The 14,709-nt window shown below is 33.7% G+C and overlaps 1 protein-coding gene across 1 annotated transcript in view; it reads right to left on the reverse strand.

Annotated features, from left to right (window-relative positions):
- LOC134528147 (uncharacterized) overlaps window positions 1-14,709 on the reverse strand; it is a 69,850-nt gene that overhangs the window by 14,912 nt on the left and 40,229 nt on the right. The window contains exons 14-16 of the mRNA XM_063361472.1: window positions 9,406-9,592; window positions 5,318-5,560; window positions 2,654-2,778 (exon numbers count right to left, since the gene is read on the reverse strand). Coding sequence (XP_063217542.1) covers window positions 2,654-2,778; window positions 5,318-5,560; window positions 9,406-9,592 — 555 coding nt within the window. The remainder of the gene's footprint in view (window positions 1-2,653; window positions 2,779-5,317; window positions 5,561-9,405; window positions 9,593-14,709) is intronic.

Here is a 14,709-nt window from a genome sequence, read left to right on the forward strand (position 1 = left end):
GAACATTCACAATATATCTTAAGTCAATACCGAATTACGGTAATTTACAAAAACAACATTAATTTTACCAACATGGCGTCCTTCCATACAAAATGACGTCCTTGATGTATTGTGAACAAAACTTACACACTTTATCTCGTCTTCTCTGAGACGTTGGAGAAACAGATTTATCATCTTTGGCTCAGAAACTCCGGGCTTGTTTGTTTTGAAGTTGCTTATTGTTGAATACGCACTTTTTATATATTTTTAATTGAAAAGTGGTTTTAAGTGTTACTCTTGAATTTATATGTTCATACATTTATCTGAAACAGTAATTTATCTAGTATTTTGCCCTCGAATGAAGCATGCAATTTAAACAACAGTAATACAATTGCAATTCGCCATACCTAAACGTGTTACAAGCGTTTAAATCATGCCGAAAATTGTATCAATTTGCAACTGACGGATTTTATGTATTTGATGCAAAGAAAAAAATAATGATGTGCAAATTTTGCAACTTCCCAACAAGGGTTAATATTAATATTACAATTTTAAATGTGTAAATGTTCAAGTGTTTAAAATAGAGAGATGTTTTCAATATTATCTAATAATGAAAGTTAAAATTTAACAGTTAAGTTCTTTTCACTTTTCCTGTATTCTCCCCCCCCCCCCCATAAATGTACTACGTGTTAAGTGAAACAAATTTAATTTACCACTTTATTAACATTTTTGACTTTTTACACCACTTCTACTGGTTTTTTTACACCGCTCTTACCAGGTTTTTTACACCGCTTTCACTAGTTTTTTTGCACCGCTATTGGTAATTTTTATTTACCATTTTTCAGGGTCCCTATGTATTACCCATCTTTATTTATCTATATGTATGACAAGTTGTCAGCAGACACTGTTATGAAGCCAAAGTATTCTCACAAAAAAGTTATTATATTTTTGTAATCTATATAATGTTTCATAGTGGTTCTTCTTAGATGAAACTTTTTTTTTCTTTTTTTCTTTTTTTAAAAAAAAGTAGAGTCCTGCTAATTTGAACTAATTTAGGCAGAGACCGGTTCGGATAACTATATATTCTGATTAGCCAAAGAATTTTCATAATACACAAGTGTTTTGTAAAATAAATTTCTATAACCATTCAGTTATCAAGTAACAGAGCCTATAGCTCTTTTAAAAGCACAAAATCACTAAAAATGTTAATAATTGGGCCAAGACATCAAAATAAAACAAAAATTTTAATACAAAAAATTTTTAGGTTGTTAGAATTGAAATAATTGTGCGGGAATAGGTTTTTGTACTGCGGGAAATTTTCGGGAAAAATAAATTATTCCCGCGGGAAACGGGACGGGATCGGGAAAATTAAAAAAAAAAAAGCAAATTTTTAATTCTAATATGAGAAGAAGGCCATTTAAACGTTTCTTGCAAAGTTAGTTGTTTTTTTGCTGCTATTTATTTTGTCTGCTTCACTTGCCCTTTTTTCAGCGGCGACTTCATATTCTTTAGCATCCTCAAATTATTTTTTTATAGAGGGATGTTTATTGAGATGTCTTAGTAATCCAGACGTGCTACCATGCTCGCATCTCAAAAATTTTTCACACGAGACACACTTTGCCAGGGATTTAATGTCTGTCAGACGTTCAAAATACTTCCAAACACTTTTAGGTTTACAAGTAACAAGCTGATCGGTTGCGACCTCCATTATTTGTAGGCTGCTAGTTTGTTTTAATATACAACGGCATCGAAAATAGGAACAGATACTTTGCACAAGCCTTAATAACGTAACGTCAGCCGACAAAGCCCGCCAAACTAAACAGTGAACAACTATTTTTTTCTCCCAAAGCAAAATCATAGATGTTTAGATACTCGTGAGCAGTGGTGTAAAACTACGTGATTTCATATTTTTCAAAGTGCCAATACAGTTCTCTACATCGCCACTGCTATCAAGTAATGAGAACGGTTACGCTTCGTTATGTAACGCAAGTCAAGTATTTCTTATATCTTTGGCGAAAAGGTTGGATTGCGCATGTGTTTTGTTTGTGTCTAAGGACACAGTGGTTTTAGGTTAAATATTCGATGGTGATGGCAATAACGTTATATAACTGACTATTCATCTTGCAAATTTGTACCCTTGAAAAAATATATTTATGAACGCATACAATATTTAAGGTACTCCATGTACGTTTTTATATTCCAATTAGATATGTGTAAACGATTATCATAATTCACTGCACACCACAGCTGTCGCTACGATCGGCATACGTTTAAAAGAAGTTTTGCGTTTAAATAGTACGGAAACCCTTAAAAAATGTACGAATCCATAAAAAATATTGTTGTAAAAACAGTTTGAATTGATAGAAAACATTTTCACATGATTAGTAAACATTTGTAAATTTTTAAACAATTTCCCGAAAAATTCGGGAGTAATAAAATTCCAGCCCGGCATTTCGGGAAGCCTATTTTCCCGACTTTTTTCCCGAAGTGTCGGGATCCCGCACACCCCTAATAATTATTCATATATGTCTGGCCCTCAGATTAGTTTGTCATATGTCTGGCCCTCGAAGAGTGAAAATTACCGTCACTGAAATAAAATTTTAAATCAAGCGAGACATCCTGAACATCCCCTTTAGAGCATGGTCCTAAAAGCGAAACGGTTGACTATTCACACCTGCAAGCTGTGAGCATGAGGTCAGCGGCCAAGTGTAACTCTTGGATCACCATCTCCCCGAACTTGCAGCCGAGCTTCGCCCGGAACAGGTTGTTCTGGCACTTCTTGATGTACTTGGTCACCCTCTGCACAACCACAACCCTCTTAACATCCTCATTCGCTGCCACAACTGCCCTCTGCTCAACCACAACCTTCACACCCTCAATCGCCAGGACAACTGCCCTCTGTGCACCCCACATCCCTCTCTGGCACAACTGCCAGATGGCACTGTCAATGCCCGGGGCTCTTTCTTCTAAACTACAAGTTAATAACAAACAAGTCAAATTTTTGTGGAAATATCACACAAACACTACTTTAAACTTGTAATGACAAGAGAATTTTTACAAGACTGCAAGTAATCTACTTGTGGGCTACTAAATAAACCTGGGTTGTTGACAAATATAGCTTATAAACTTGTAGCTCGTACTTGTTCAACCACCTAATTTTCTACCTACCGCAAAAGGTAGTCAGGTTTTCAAGTTTGCTAATTAATTAAAATAAGAATTCACAGCAGAATCATAAACAACTTCATGCAAAAACAAAACAGTAATAAATGTTATCAGTACATTAATTAAATGAGTTTATGTTACCAAATCTTGTTTTTTCTTTTACTTGTCACACATACAACAAAAACTAACTATTTAGTGTTTTTTTTAAAATGATATACAGTGACATTTTTGAAAAGGTAATAAACATGTTATCATTCATAGACCATAAAATAATATCACGTTAGTTGTCTGTTCTTTGGTAGAATGCCAAATGGCCCACTGTTGATGTCGATAGAAGATCAAATATTAACAAATGTGAAAAACATTTTGTTCCCAAACATACCAGGAAAAATATTATTCTCTCCTGATGAGAAAATTTTTTCCATAAGTCATGATCCAGCACACCCCTAAAAAACACAATTTTTTTACATTGTATACAAGACGTGAATAGCGGGAGGAAAGTATTTTCCAATATGTAATTTGAGGGAAAGTATTGCATTATATTTAATGATACATAAATGGCACCTTAAGAAAATGTTAATTGCTGGAAAAAAGTAAATACTGAGAATGCAAATACGGGGTTTCACTTTAGAAGAGTAACTGGTACTAACATAATTAAGGGTAATTTTTCTATAATCTTAGAATTATGATAACTATATTTGAGATAAGAACCAAATGTTGAGAACAAAATTAAAAAAAAAAAAACATGTTGTTCAAAGTTAATAATGGTAATAAGTTAGATTTTGTGAACAAAAAGAGTAAAATTTCTAGGGATGTGCGAGTACCTGATATTTTCGGGTAAAGTTCGAATCCACAATTACCCGAACCCGGAATCGTTGTACGTACATGGATTCGAACAGTATTACGAATATTCATAAAAGTTATAAATTAATTTAATACAGCTCAAAAATACTAGCAGTGAAAAATAAAATTAGGCTACTATTACGTAAGTATTTATAATATGATGTATCCAAGAAAGATATGTAAATTAAATAATTAACACAGTGACATTAAAAGTATTTCGAGATTTCGAGAGCTTAAACTATAATTACGAATTTTCCCGTATAGCAAACTATAAACTAAAAACAATTACATACCTACAAGAAAAAAACATCTTGGCCATATATTGGAGAAAAAATGGTTTCGTTTGCTGAAACGTTTATAAAACTGAGATTACCCTGTGGCGTGCAATTTATTACGATTGAGTTGGAGAATCGAATATGTTTTGGTTTTCATATTTTAAAGTGTTTATTAATTAAGTTTACATAATTATAAATGTTTCAATCTCAGTGTAATAAATAATTGCCAGTAGTTACAGTTAGACAAAGAGAACGCAAATTATTTTTAAATTAATAAGTTATTTTTAATTATTCTGTGCTTGATATTCAGAATCGGATTCATATCTCAAATATTGCCACGGATTCGAACCGAACTGAAAATCAAGGATTCGCACATCCCTAAAAATTTCATTAAAAAAATTTTTTTGACGTGACAACGTCTAATAAATCTATGAACGCTGGCTGCACGCACGAAAAAGTGTCCCGTTACGCACATTGTCCCATTTTGCTATGTCCCATTACGCTCATTTTATATTGCTCTTTCCTAACCCGTTCCTCCTAGCATTGCTGCAGAGTCCGTGGCGCAAATATATTATTTTTGACTGCATCTAGGTGTTGGGTAAGCCATTTTCCTTCACATCATCCTTGAAACACTCCCATTCGTTTCCTACTTTTCCTATCATCGTCCTATCCTTAACAGAATAACACAGATTGGAAGAAGTTAAATAGCAAACATGTATAAAAGTTATAGTTAAAGTAATCTCTTCGTTAAAGTAATAAACATATTTGAATTAATGAGTGCAAATAAAAGTAAATTTATCGATTAAATTGTAGATTTCATTTCACTCCTTCTTTTTATCCATACAAAATAGTGATAATTCAATAAGAATGATTCAATTTTATTCATAAAAGTATGCAATCATTTCATCAAATGTTTTGTTGTGACGTCAAGTTAAACTATCGTCCGTAAACCGACTTTACAGACAACCAATTTTTTTTATATAGTTACGAACGCTTGGAAGTAAAATTAGAAACCACGAAACCTGTATGAATGACCAGCGCCGGTGCAACCTGCTCACCGCGAAGGTGTCGAGGGACAGGTGCTCGAGGCCCACGCTGTCGGGGTCGGCCAGCAGGCGGTAGAGAGCGGAGCCGTCCTGCGGGGGCAGGTCCACCAGGTCGCCCTGCCCCTGGCCGCGGCACGCACGCAGCACGCTCGTCTCGGCGCAGCCCAGCTCCATGACGCAGCGGCCCGCCGCCGCGCCCGCGTCCAGGAACACGTGGGCGTCCAGCAGCTCCGGCACCGAGCTGTGCAGGTAGTCCTGCGGAGCCCCCGGTGGCTTCACTCACGTCACTACCGTATATACCCGAAACTACAGACTCATGTTTTCAGGAAAAAAAAAATTTTCCCAGATGGTCAGGCCATTTTCACATGATAATAATTTGTGTTTAAAACGTAAATAACATGACTCGCGGAACCGTTCCGTCCAACTGGAAAAAAAAAAAATTTAATCACAGCAAGGAAGTACTTGTATAACCTACATTAAATGTTTTCGTACAAGAAACTATTCGATAACGCGGACGCCATCTTGTGCTATGAAACATTCCGAAAACATCAGTCGTAATGTGTGCAGGCCAGCAACTACTGCACAACCCGAAAACATTGACCCAAAACTAGGTTTTTTTTTTACCTAAAAATCAAGTGTATCTGAATCTAAGGCGACCCCTTTGTTTTGAATTATAAATTATGGTAAAAAATTGTCGTCTTAGATTCGGGTATATACGGTAGCTGCGGTACCCAGCACTGCCCAGGTTTGGCTCTTTACAGAAGGATTCAAACATAAAACTGTAATTTTTTATTTAAAAAATGAACACCACCTGTAGCCCACAGGGAAGAAAATTGAAATGGGCTCTGGCACTTTTTATTCTAAATAAGATGTTCACGGTTCTAGTACCAAAATTCTGTTTAAAAGGATTGGGGGTGGCTTACTTTTTCAAAATATTCTGTAAACATTATTAATCTTCTTCTTTTGAAGGTTAAGTGAGCAAAATTTCTTCAAGGTTGGAATAAAACTGTAGATTTGTATAAAAACCAACCCTCTGGCACTCTTTTTCATGAAAGGACTTTTAAACTGGCATTATATGGTTCGGCATAATCTGTAATCGAGCACTAAGCAGTTCATGTTTATATTTTTCGGGTGGACTCTGGCTATTGACCTTGTTTGCCAGGTCACATTACTGCATTACATTCATAACTGGTTTACAATTAATGTCAACTCATTTCAGTTAAATTTTGGGACAGTTCCTTACCAAAGCCCATAACTAATTAATTAATTCAGTGCTTTTTTATGAATTCAATTCATCTCTAATGAAGTAATTTGAGGAAAATGATAAAAGAAATTATGTCAAAAGATAGTTATAAAAAAATATGTGGGGGCAAACATATGCAAATATGCAAATTTATGCTTAAATTTATCCCTGAAAAAATCCTACTAGTGAGAAAATTATGGTCACACAGTTAAAAGTTACTGTTTATTATGTTGATAATTGAATTATAATATTAAAATAAGGAATGGGCCAACCAAATCATCAAATGCCATTAATTCTTTAATTCAAAAGATTCGATATTTGAATAAAAAGGTTAATTCAGATATTTAAACACTAGCAAATGTTTAATTGAAAAGGACCATTCGCCAATCAGGGCCGACGTCATGGACTAATCACCAGGCCTCAGTTGTTAATCACCCTCGATAATGACTGCGACAAACACACCGAAACTTCAGGCACATCATCATTTACAAGGACGTGGCCTAGACCCAGAAGTACAGTATCTATTTACTATTATGGAGTAAAAATCACAATTCAAACACATATAAAGATCATGGCAGGACCGAGCAATTTCACAAGAACAGGAAAACATAAATTTTAATGAGTTTTAATAATGCATTTCACAATACTTGCAAACTTTTTAAATGTAAATTTTTAAATAATGTTTGCACATTAAGACTTCTTAAGTATTATTCTCTAGGTTAACCTTCTGCTTGAATTGCCATAATTTCATTCAGAAAGAAAGATGAGGAATTAGAATCAGAAACAAACCTGGAATCGAGGGAAATTGTAGAATTGGAATTGGAATCGAAGAAATCTGGAACTGACCCATTCCTAATTTAAACCATAATTACGGTACTAACAGCTTTTCTGGTGCCACTTTCTGTCAACTCAGTGATTTACATGGCCTTTTCTGAAACATCAAGAGGAAATTAGAAGGGGGAAAAAAAAAAAAAAAAGAGTTTTATGGCTGTAGTTCAAAATTCTCGTGTCAGAAAGCAAAGTATGCTGCAATGTATGGGGGTCTCGCCTGGGAGTAACGAGAAGGGGCAGTATGCCTTGGCTAGCAGCCACCGTGAACTGAATCTCCCTCCACTTCAAGGCATTCCAAAGTGTTATCCTGTCTCATCTGTCAAGCCTGCTCACAACCCCCTTCCAAGCAAGAGGTTCAAAAAATCCCTAAACAAGAGCAGACTAAAGTGTCATTAAGTGATGCGATTCACAGGTAGACTGTGTAGATTTTTCAACTAAGCAGAGGTTCAGGAGGCAGTAATTAACAGCGGTATAGAGTGGCTTACGTGACGCAGTTGCAAGGAAAGAGTTGTGTATTTTTTAACAAAGCAGTTCACATTGCTAAAGATACCGTATTGGCCCGAATATAAGGCGACCTGCAGTTTCAGGAGGCCAAACAAATGTAAAAATAATTTTTGGTAGAAATTAATGTGAAAATTTATTAGACATACATTTTGTGTTGATAAATTGTTTTTGCATTTATGTATAACAATTAATTTATATTTATCACATTACTTATTTAAAATAAGTTTGAATGGCCTACCCTAAAAGTCAAAAGAAAACAATTAGAAAATATTTACATTTTTAAGTATTACACTAGAAATTTTTTTGTATGTTTACTCTAATGAAGCTGCATAATTGTCATCTTCAGAGCTGTTTATTTGTCTAGGGCTCGTTCCCCGCCGTTCCACCGATGTGTGATTGTTCATTTTTCACAGTTTACTGTATCTACGAATTTAAAATTTTTACAATGGCTATTAATCCCTCTTAAAATACAGCATTTAACTTTCCGTTTGACTTAAGCTACATATTACCACAGAACAAGGCGTATTACTATTTAGTAGTGTGTTAAACGTAAAAAAAGCAAACAAAGAATGCATCTTGCCGGAACAAAACAAGTGGCTAGCTGACATGATGAAGCATACGGCCAAGAATAACTTCGGTTACGTGACCGCGTATATTTGTCCATATTACTCTCTGACAGAGAGAGTCTGTTCTATGAATTTGAAAGAATAATCTATTATAATTATGAAAGGTTTTTACATAAATAAAGAGTGGATTATTAAAATAGCTTTTGAAGCAACGTACCAAATTCCTGTTAATATGGCGTCTTCGTGCGTGTTCGGCAATGTTCGTTTTACAACAAAGAAATATTGTGGAAAGACAGTTGGCAGCCGTGAATTTCCAAACATTACATCCGAAATGTTTGTAAACGTAAACAATCGTTCTGAAAATAACTGTGATATTTTAGTACAAATATTTCCGTTAAAAATCTGAAGATAAATTACCGTAAATGTTAACACGCGATTGTACACAAAGTACAAATATGAATTATGAAATAAAAGGTTGCCATTTTGAGATGCTTCAACATTCACGTTTTTACTCAAGAACAAATATTTTAATTTTCAACTTCAAACAATTGTGAATTACTGCAATATTAGGTGGATTTATCGTTTTTCTCCGTGTGAGGTAACAAAGTTTTAGTTAATATAAAAAATTTTGAACGTTTTGTTAAACAATGTTTCTACTGTAGCTTTCAGCTTGGAACTAATGTTTGCGGTTCTGACGTCTTGGGTGCGAAAATAAGGCGACTTCCAATTTTTACATCTCTCGTTTATGTAAAAATGGTCGCCTTATATTCGGACCAATACGGTACATATTTGCGATTATAGTGCGGCCCACAGTTTTGGTAAAGACCATCACATATTCAGGTAAATACTGTAATTTTTTTTTTCTGTTCTAAAATGATTTTCAATAAGAGCTGGGCAATCTGGACGCAACGTCCACAGCGAGATGGCTCCAGGCAGGCAGGCAGGCAGGCACGTACCCAGTGGGTGGAAGGATTCCAGGCGAGCCCCGCCCCGACGACGAAGCCCGGCCAGCTGAAGGGGTGTGGCGTGAGGTGGTAGGAGCCAGACCAGTGGGCCACTATGATCCCCAGGGACCCCCGCTCCCCCACCGCCTGCACCGCACGGTAGATGTTGCAGATGGACGCCTCTGGGCACCCCGCCAGGCTAACAACAAAGATTTGAATTTTAAATATAAAAAAAAAAAATACACAGTTCCTCCACATACCAAAATTTGCAGGGCTGTGCAAACACTTGGTGCAGTGAAATCTCATTACAGCATGCCTGAAAACACTCCAAATTTTTATTTTTAGTAATGAAACTACATACTTTACACTGAACTGTTACTGAATGTAAAACATCTTGCAGAGCTCTGAAAATGTCGACTTTAAATAAAATGTTAGAATCTTTAAGTGAAGTACTTTGTAATGAGATTTCACTATAGTGTAATAAAATATTTTTTTAAAAAAATTATGAAACATTAATTTTTTGAGTTAAATCAATACTCCAGTGCATGATGAATGAATAAATGGTATTTAAATTTTTAAATTATTGTACTATTTGGGAGTTGGTTCTATTCTTATCTATGGACAAAGTTTAAATATTTAAAGTCTTTAAAACCATCAATTAAAAATTTTACATATTAACTATCAATGCTATCTAAATTCATATAATTACATTAAGTTTAGAATGCTCACAAATATAAGATTATTTCCAATTTAGGGAACTTGAATGTAGGTTAGTATTTAATATAAATCAATCTTAAACATAACACAACCTAGAATGTAAGAAAACTACAAACTAGGGATGGGATTTTCGAATCTTGGATTCGTCGAATATACCGAATCCTATGGATTAGAGGATTCGTAGGATCCGAGGTAGGATTCGAGGTGGGTTTTTAAGAGTTTTAGGTAGTAATTGAAAATTGTAGTGCTGGGCGAAGTTCGAAAATTTCGAACCGAACCGAACCCTTACGTTCGGTTCGGTTCGAAACCTCTTAAAATATATTCGAAAAACCAAACGTTCGTTTAAAAAAAAATACGTTTTTCTAATTTTCTAAACCCCATTTGAGACCATTCACAAAACAACACAACAAAATTCCATTACTTGTAATATTCCGACTTTTATCGCATAATCGTCGCCTCAACAGTTTCAAGCGCATACAGAATAAAAATAAAAATTATTAATCGTCGCATAACTCGCATAGCATTTTTTCATATAGGCGCGCTTTGTTTTTTGTTTACTTTAGAGTAATTTGTATGCATTTCTCGTACTACGTAATGTAAACTATCGTACAAATGCCAAAGGTCTTGTATAAATATTATACCTTTAACTACAGTGCGTGTACGAGAAGTGTTGTAAAATCACCAAAGATTGCGTACCCCATACGTTAAACTAAAGCGCATGTACGAGAACTCTCGTATTTCGGCAAAACTAACGTGATCAAGTTAACACAAGACAAATGCGGTAGGAAATGATTACGTAAATTACGTATTTTAAATTACTGGGATGTATTTATTTTCTTTGGCCTTTTTGGTTATAACAGTGAGGTACTGAAAATATTAATTTAATCTTGTGAATTAAAAGTACTGGTCCAGTAAATTTTACAGTACGGTACTAAGTTGACTAGCGTAGTCACGGCAGCCATCATTATTTCTCGTGTTTTCTTTTTTTCCGACGCAAATTTCTGTAACCACACTTATTACGTTAAGTTTACAATATTATTGTTTTTGAGGTGATTTGCGATGAGCAGGCTTACGTCGTTTAAGATTTCCAAATGGAGAAAAGATAATGACGACCCAGATTACCCAGAACCACCCAAAAAAAAGGCTAAAGTTTCTTCTGACGAGCAGCATTCTTCCAAGAAAACAGCAACTGCAGTCAGCGGGTTTTGTAATGTAGATAGGTAACTAAATTCACAATCGACTTTTTTTTAATGTCCTATTAAAAAGTTTTACTTATTAAAAATGTTAGGTTATGTCTACCACAAAAATATGTTATGTGGCCTTATGCTGAATGTTCGTCATCTTTATAATATTAAATTTTTTTAAATGAAGGTTAGTGTATACTAAAAAAGAAAGATAGTCTTTTTGAAATTTAGATGGAACTTCATGAATTAAAGTGTGTGTGTGTGTGTGTGTGTATATATAAGAAGTTAAATGCAAAATGATTTTCTCTAAACTGTTTTCTTTCCTTTATTATTTATTGCATAACCTTTACTTATAAAATGTTTTGTAATGTTTTAATAAAGCTGAGATATATAATGTCTTAATTTTATATATGGCTGGAGAACCTTTTTTTCTCACCATTCAGTTAAAGACCAAAATGCTGGTGGTCGGTTCATTTTAATTCAAAACTATTTCTGTATGAGGTTCGTTTCGGCTCGGTTGGAAATTTTTTTGCTATGGTTCAATTCAGTTCAGTTCTGTTCGAAACCAGAGAACTGAGTTTTGTCCAGCTCTAGAAAATTGTATACCTAAACTATATTATAAAGGTAACGGAAATAGCACAAACATAAGATAAACTATGTTGCATTTTGTCAATTAGCATAACTACTCGATCATTTCCAACCTTCAATAATATAACATTGCAGAAGAAAACGTAACTTTTATTAAATGGTGTCTGTTATACAAACATATTTTATTCAAAACATAGGAAGGATTAATTTAACAGAGAATTAGACAGATGCAAACTTACGTCCGTGGTTTTTGAGGTTATTTGTCTCTATTTTATATCATTTATATATGCACTTATTTTATAATTTTATAAATACACATGTGATTATTTTTAATACATATGTCTATGCAATTTTTTTAAATAAATGTGTGATTTTTTTTAATAACATGTGATGAAGTTTAGTGTGGGATTGGGATTCGAGATTCGATGACAAACACTGAGGATTCGAACAAGGATTCGGATTCGACCAAAATGTGGATTCATCCCATCCCTACTACAAACGTAATACCATCTTAAATACATGACCTCAAACATAACATGACCTCGAATGTAAACTGGCTTGAATGCAAGACAGCCTCAAACATAATGACGAGTATTCAAAAAATATTCAATATTCATGAACTTGATATTTGTGAATTATTTGATATTCATTTAGACCTTTCAAAATCAAATACTTTTCTAATTATTATAAACCATTAGATACACCGTGTACAACTACTAATTCACAAAAAAAAAAAGTAACATGTATGAAGCTAAGATAATTTGAGAAATTTATACTTGTTTTCTGCAAAATAAAAATACATTGATTTTATGTTAGATGTGACAAGTAATCTGTTATCATGATTTATTATTAATAATAATATTCTATTTTTTTTATATGATCAGTTAGATCAAAAAATTAATTTTCAAACCTTTATTTTATTGGTTTAAAAAATTATTGCCAAGATTTTTTTATTTTTATATTTTATACCTTCCATAACCATTTCTCTCTTTTTCATTTCACTTATTTTGGATTAATTTTTGTGGACTCCTGTGAAGTGTTAAAAAAATGTTTCACTATGTTAAAATTTTATTAGAAAAATATTTGATATTTATGAATAATTTCATTTTAATAAAAATTTTTGCAGAAGCCTAATAATCTCAAAAGTAAGACCAATACAAACATAATACGGCCTACTGATCTTGAATGCAAGATGACCTCAAATGTAAAATTACTTCTAATGTAAGACAACTTTAATTTAATGTTTTAATCATGACAGTTCACAATTTTAAATTACTTTAAAAATTCGGTTAAATTTTCACATTGGCTAAGCTTGCATGCAAAATAACGTTATTCTCATTTCAGTATTGTGATTTTTATTATTTTAGATCTGATTTACGGCTTCATTACAAATAAAATGCAATTTCTTTTATTAAAGTATTTGACAAACTTGCTGACTATAAAATAACTTGTTTTTTATGTAATTTTTTTCATATTTCAAAAGAACAAGGCACTTTTCACAACCCATAATTGTATAATCCATAGTTCCATGTTTCCATTGTCCCTAAGAAATAAACATATTGTGATGTAGTAAAGTACATATGCATACGTATGCATATATATGCATACATATGCATACATATGCATACATATGCATTCTCGTACATGAATCGACATGTCTCGTAGTGTTTACCCCCTTCCACCAACCATGTGGAGCGGCCAACTCACACCTCAGTTGAAGCTTGGTTATGGGAATGTCAACATGGCTGCAACGATAAACTGTACGGCGAAATGCGCGTGTACGAGCGATTAGGGTATCGATTAATGGGCATGCCATGGAGAAATGAAACTGTAATCACACTGCAGGGCACTGTTAAAACGTGGCTGAATAGGCAGGAGGCATCATTTTATGCAGAGGGTATTGGAAAGCTGGTGCATCGGTACGACAAATGCCTCAATCTGCATGGTGATTATATGGAAAAATAGAGTCAAGATGTACGTTTCTTTTGACATTAAAATAATTTCCCAATTCATTCCCTTTTTTTATTACAACCGATCGGAGGTTGAAAAAAAAATAACCCTCGTATAAGACAATGTTTTTAGATTAACAACAATGTAAACCAGTATAGTGTGCTGAAAAAATTTTCTATTGAAATACATACATAACTACTAAGAATAACTTGAATAATGTAAAACTTGAAAGTTTTTTTTTTAAATGTTTAGTTTAGTTTACTATTAAAGCCTTATCTCAAATTTCGTAAATATAATTGAAACATACATGCAATATTAATGAAAGAAATTTATTCCTACTCCTAGGCGAAATTAAAATTAACAGTGTTCTGACTTAAATATAAATTTAAATAATATATATATACTAATTACTTTTACTTCTACCTTCTTATCATTATATTATCCACATTTTTTTAGTGCCTACTCAAACTTATCAAGGGTACATGTCAGCTTCCATGTTCCAGATTTCCTTTTACTCCCTAATTTCCCATCTGGAAGTTGAGTTTTCTACTCACTCACAAATCATGCATAACAATAGTACTAGTACAGTAAATTTCATCATTTCAAAAACAAAGTGACAACTGGGTATTTCTACAAAGGAAAAACAACCATCAACACATGACACTTTTGGGGTAAGCTGTAAATAAAAAGGTGCAAAATTACTAAAACTATTGTAATTGTATGATAATCTCTAAAAAAAAAAAAAGTTCATGTTGGAGGCATATCACAATCATAAGAATGTTAGTTTCCTATAATCCTCGGCACCTCCAATGATCTACCATCAGCAGTCAACCAACAAACATACCTCAGTTTGTCAGTAAACTATTCACATATTGCT

Source organism: Bacillus rossius, chromosome 1 (genome assembly GCF_032445375.1).
Source record: "Bacillus rossius redtenbacheri isolate Brsri chromosome 1, Brsri_v3, whole genome shotgun sequence".
NCBI classification, from domain to species: Eukaryota; Metazoa; Arthropoda; class Insecta; order Phasmatodea; family Bacillidae; genus Bacillus; species Bacillus rossius.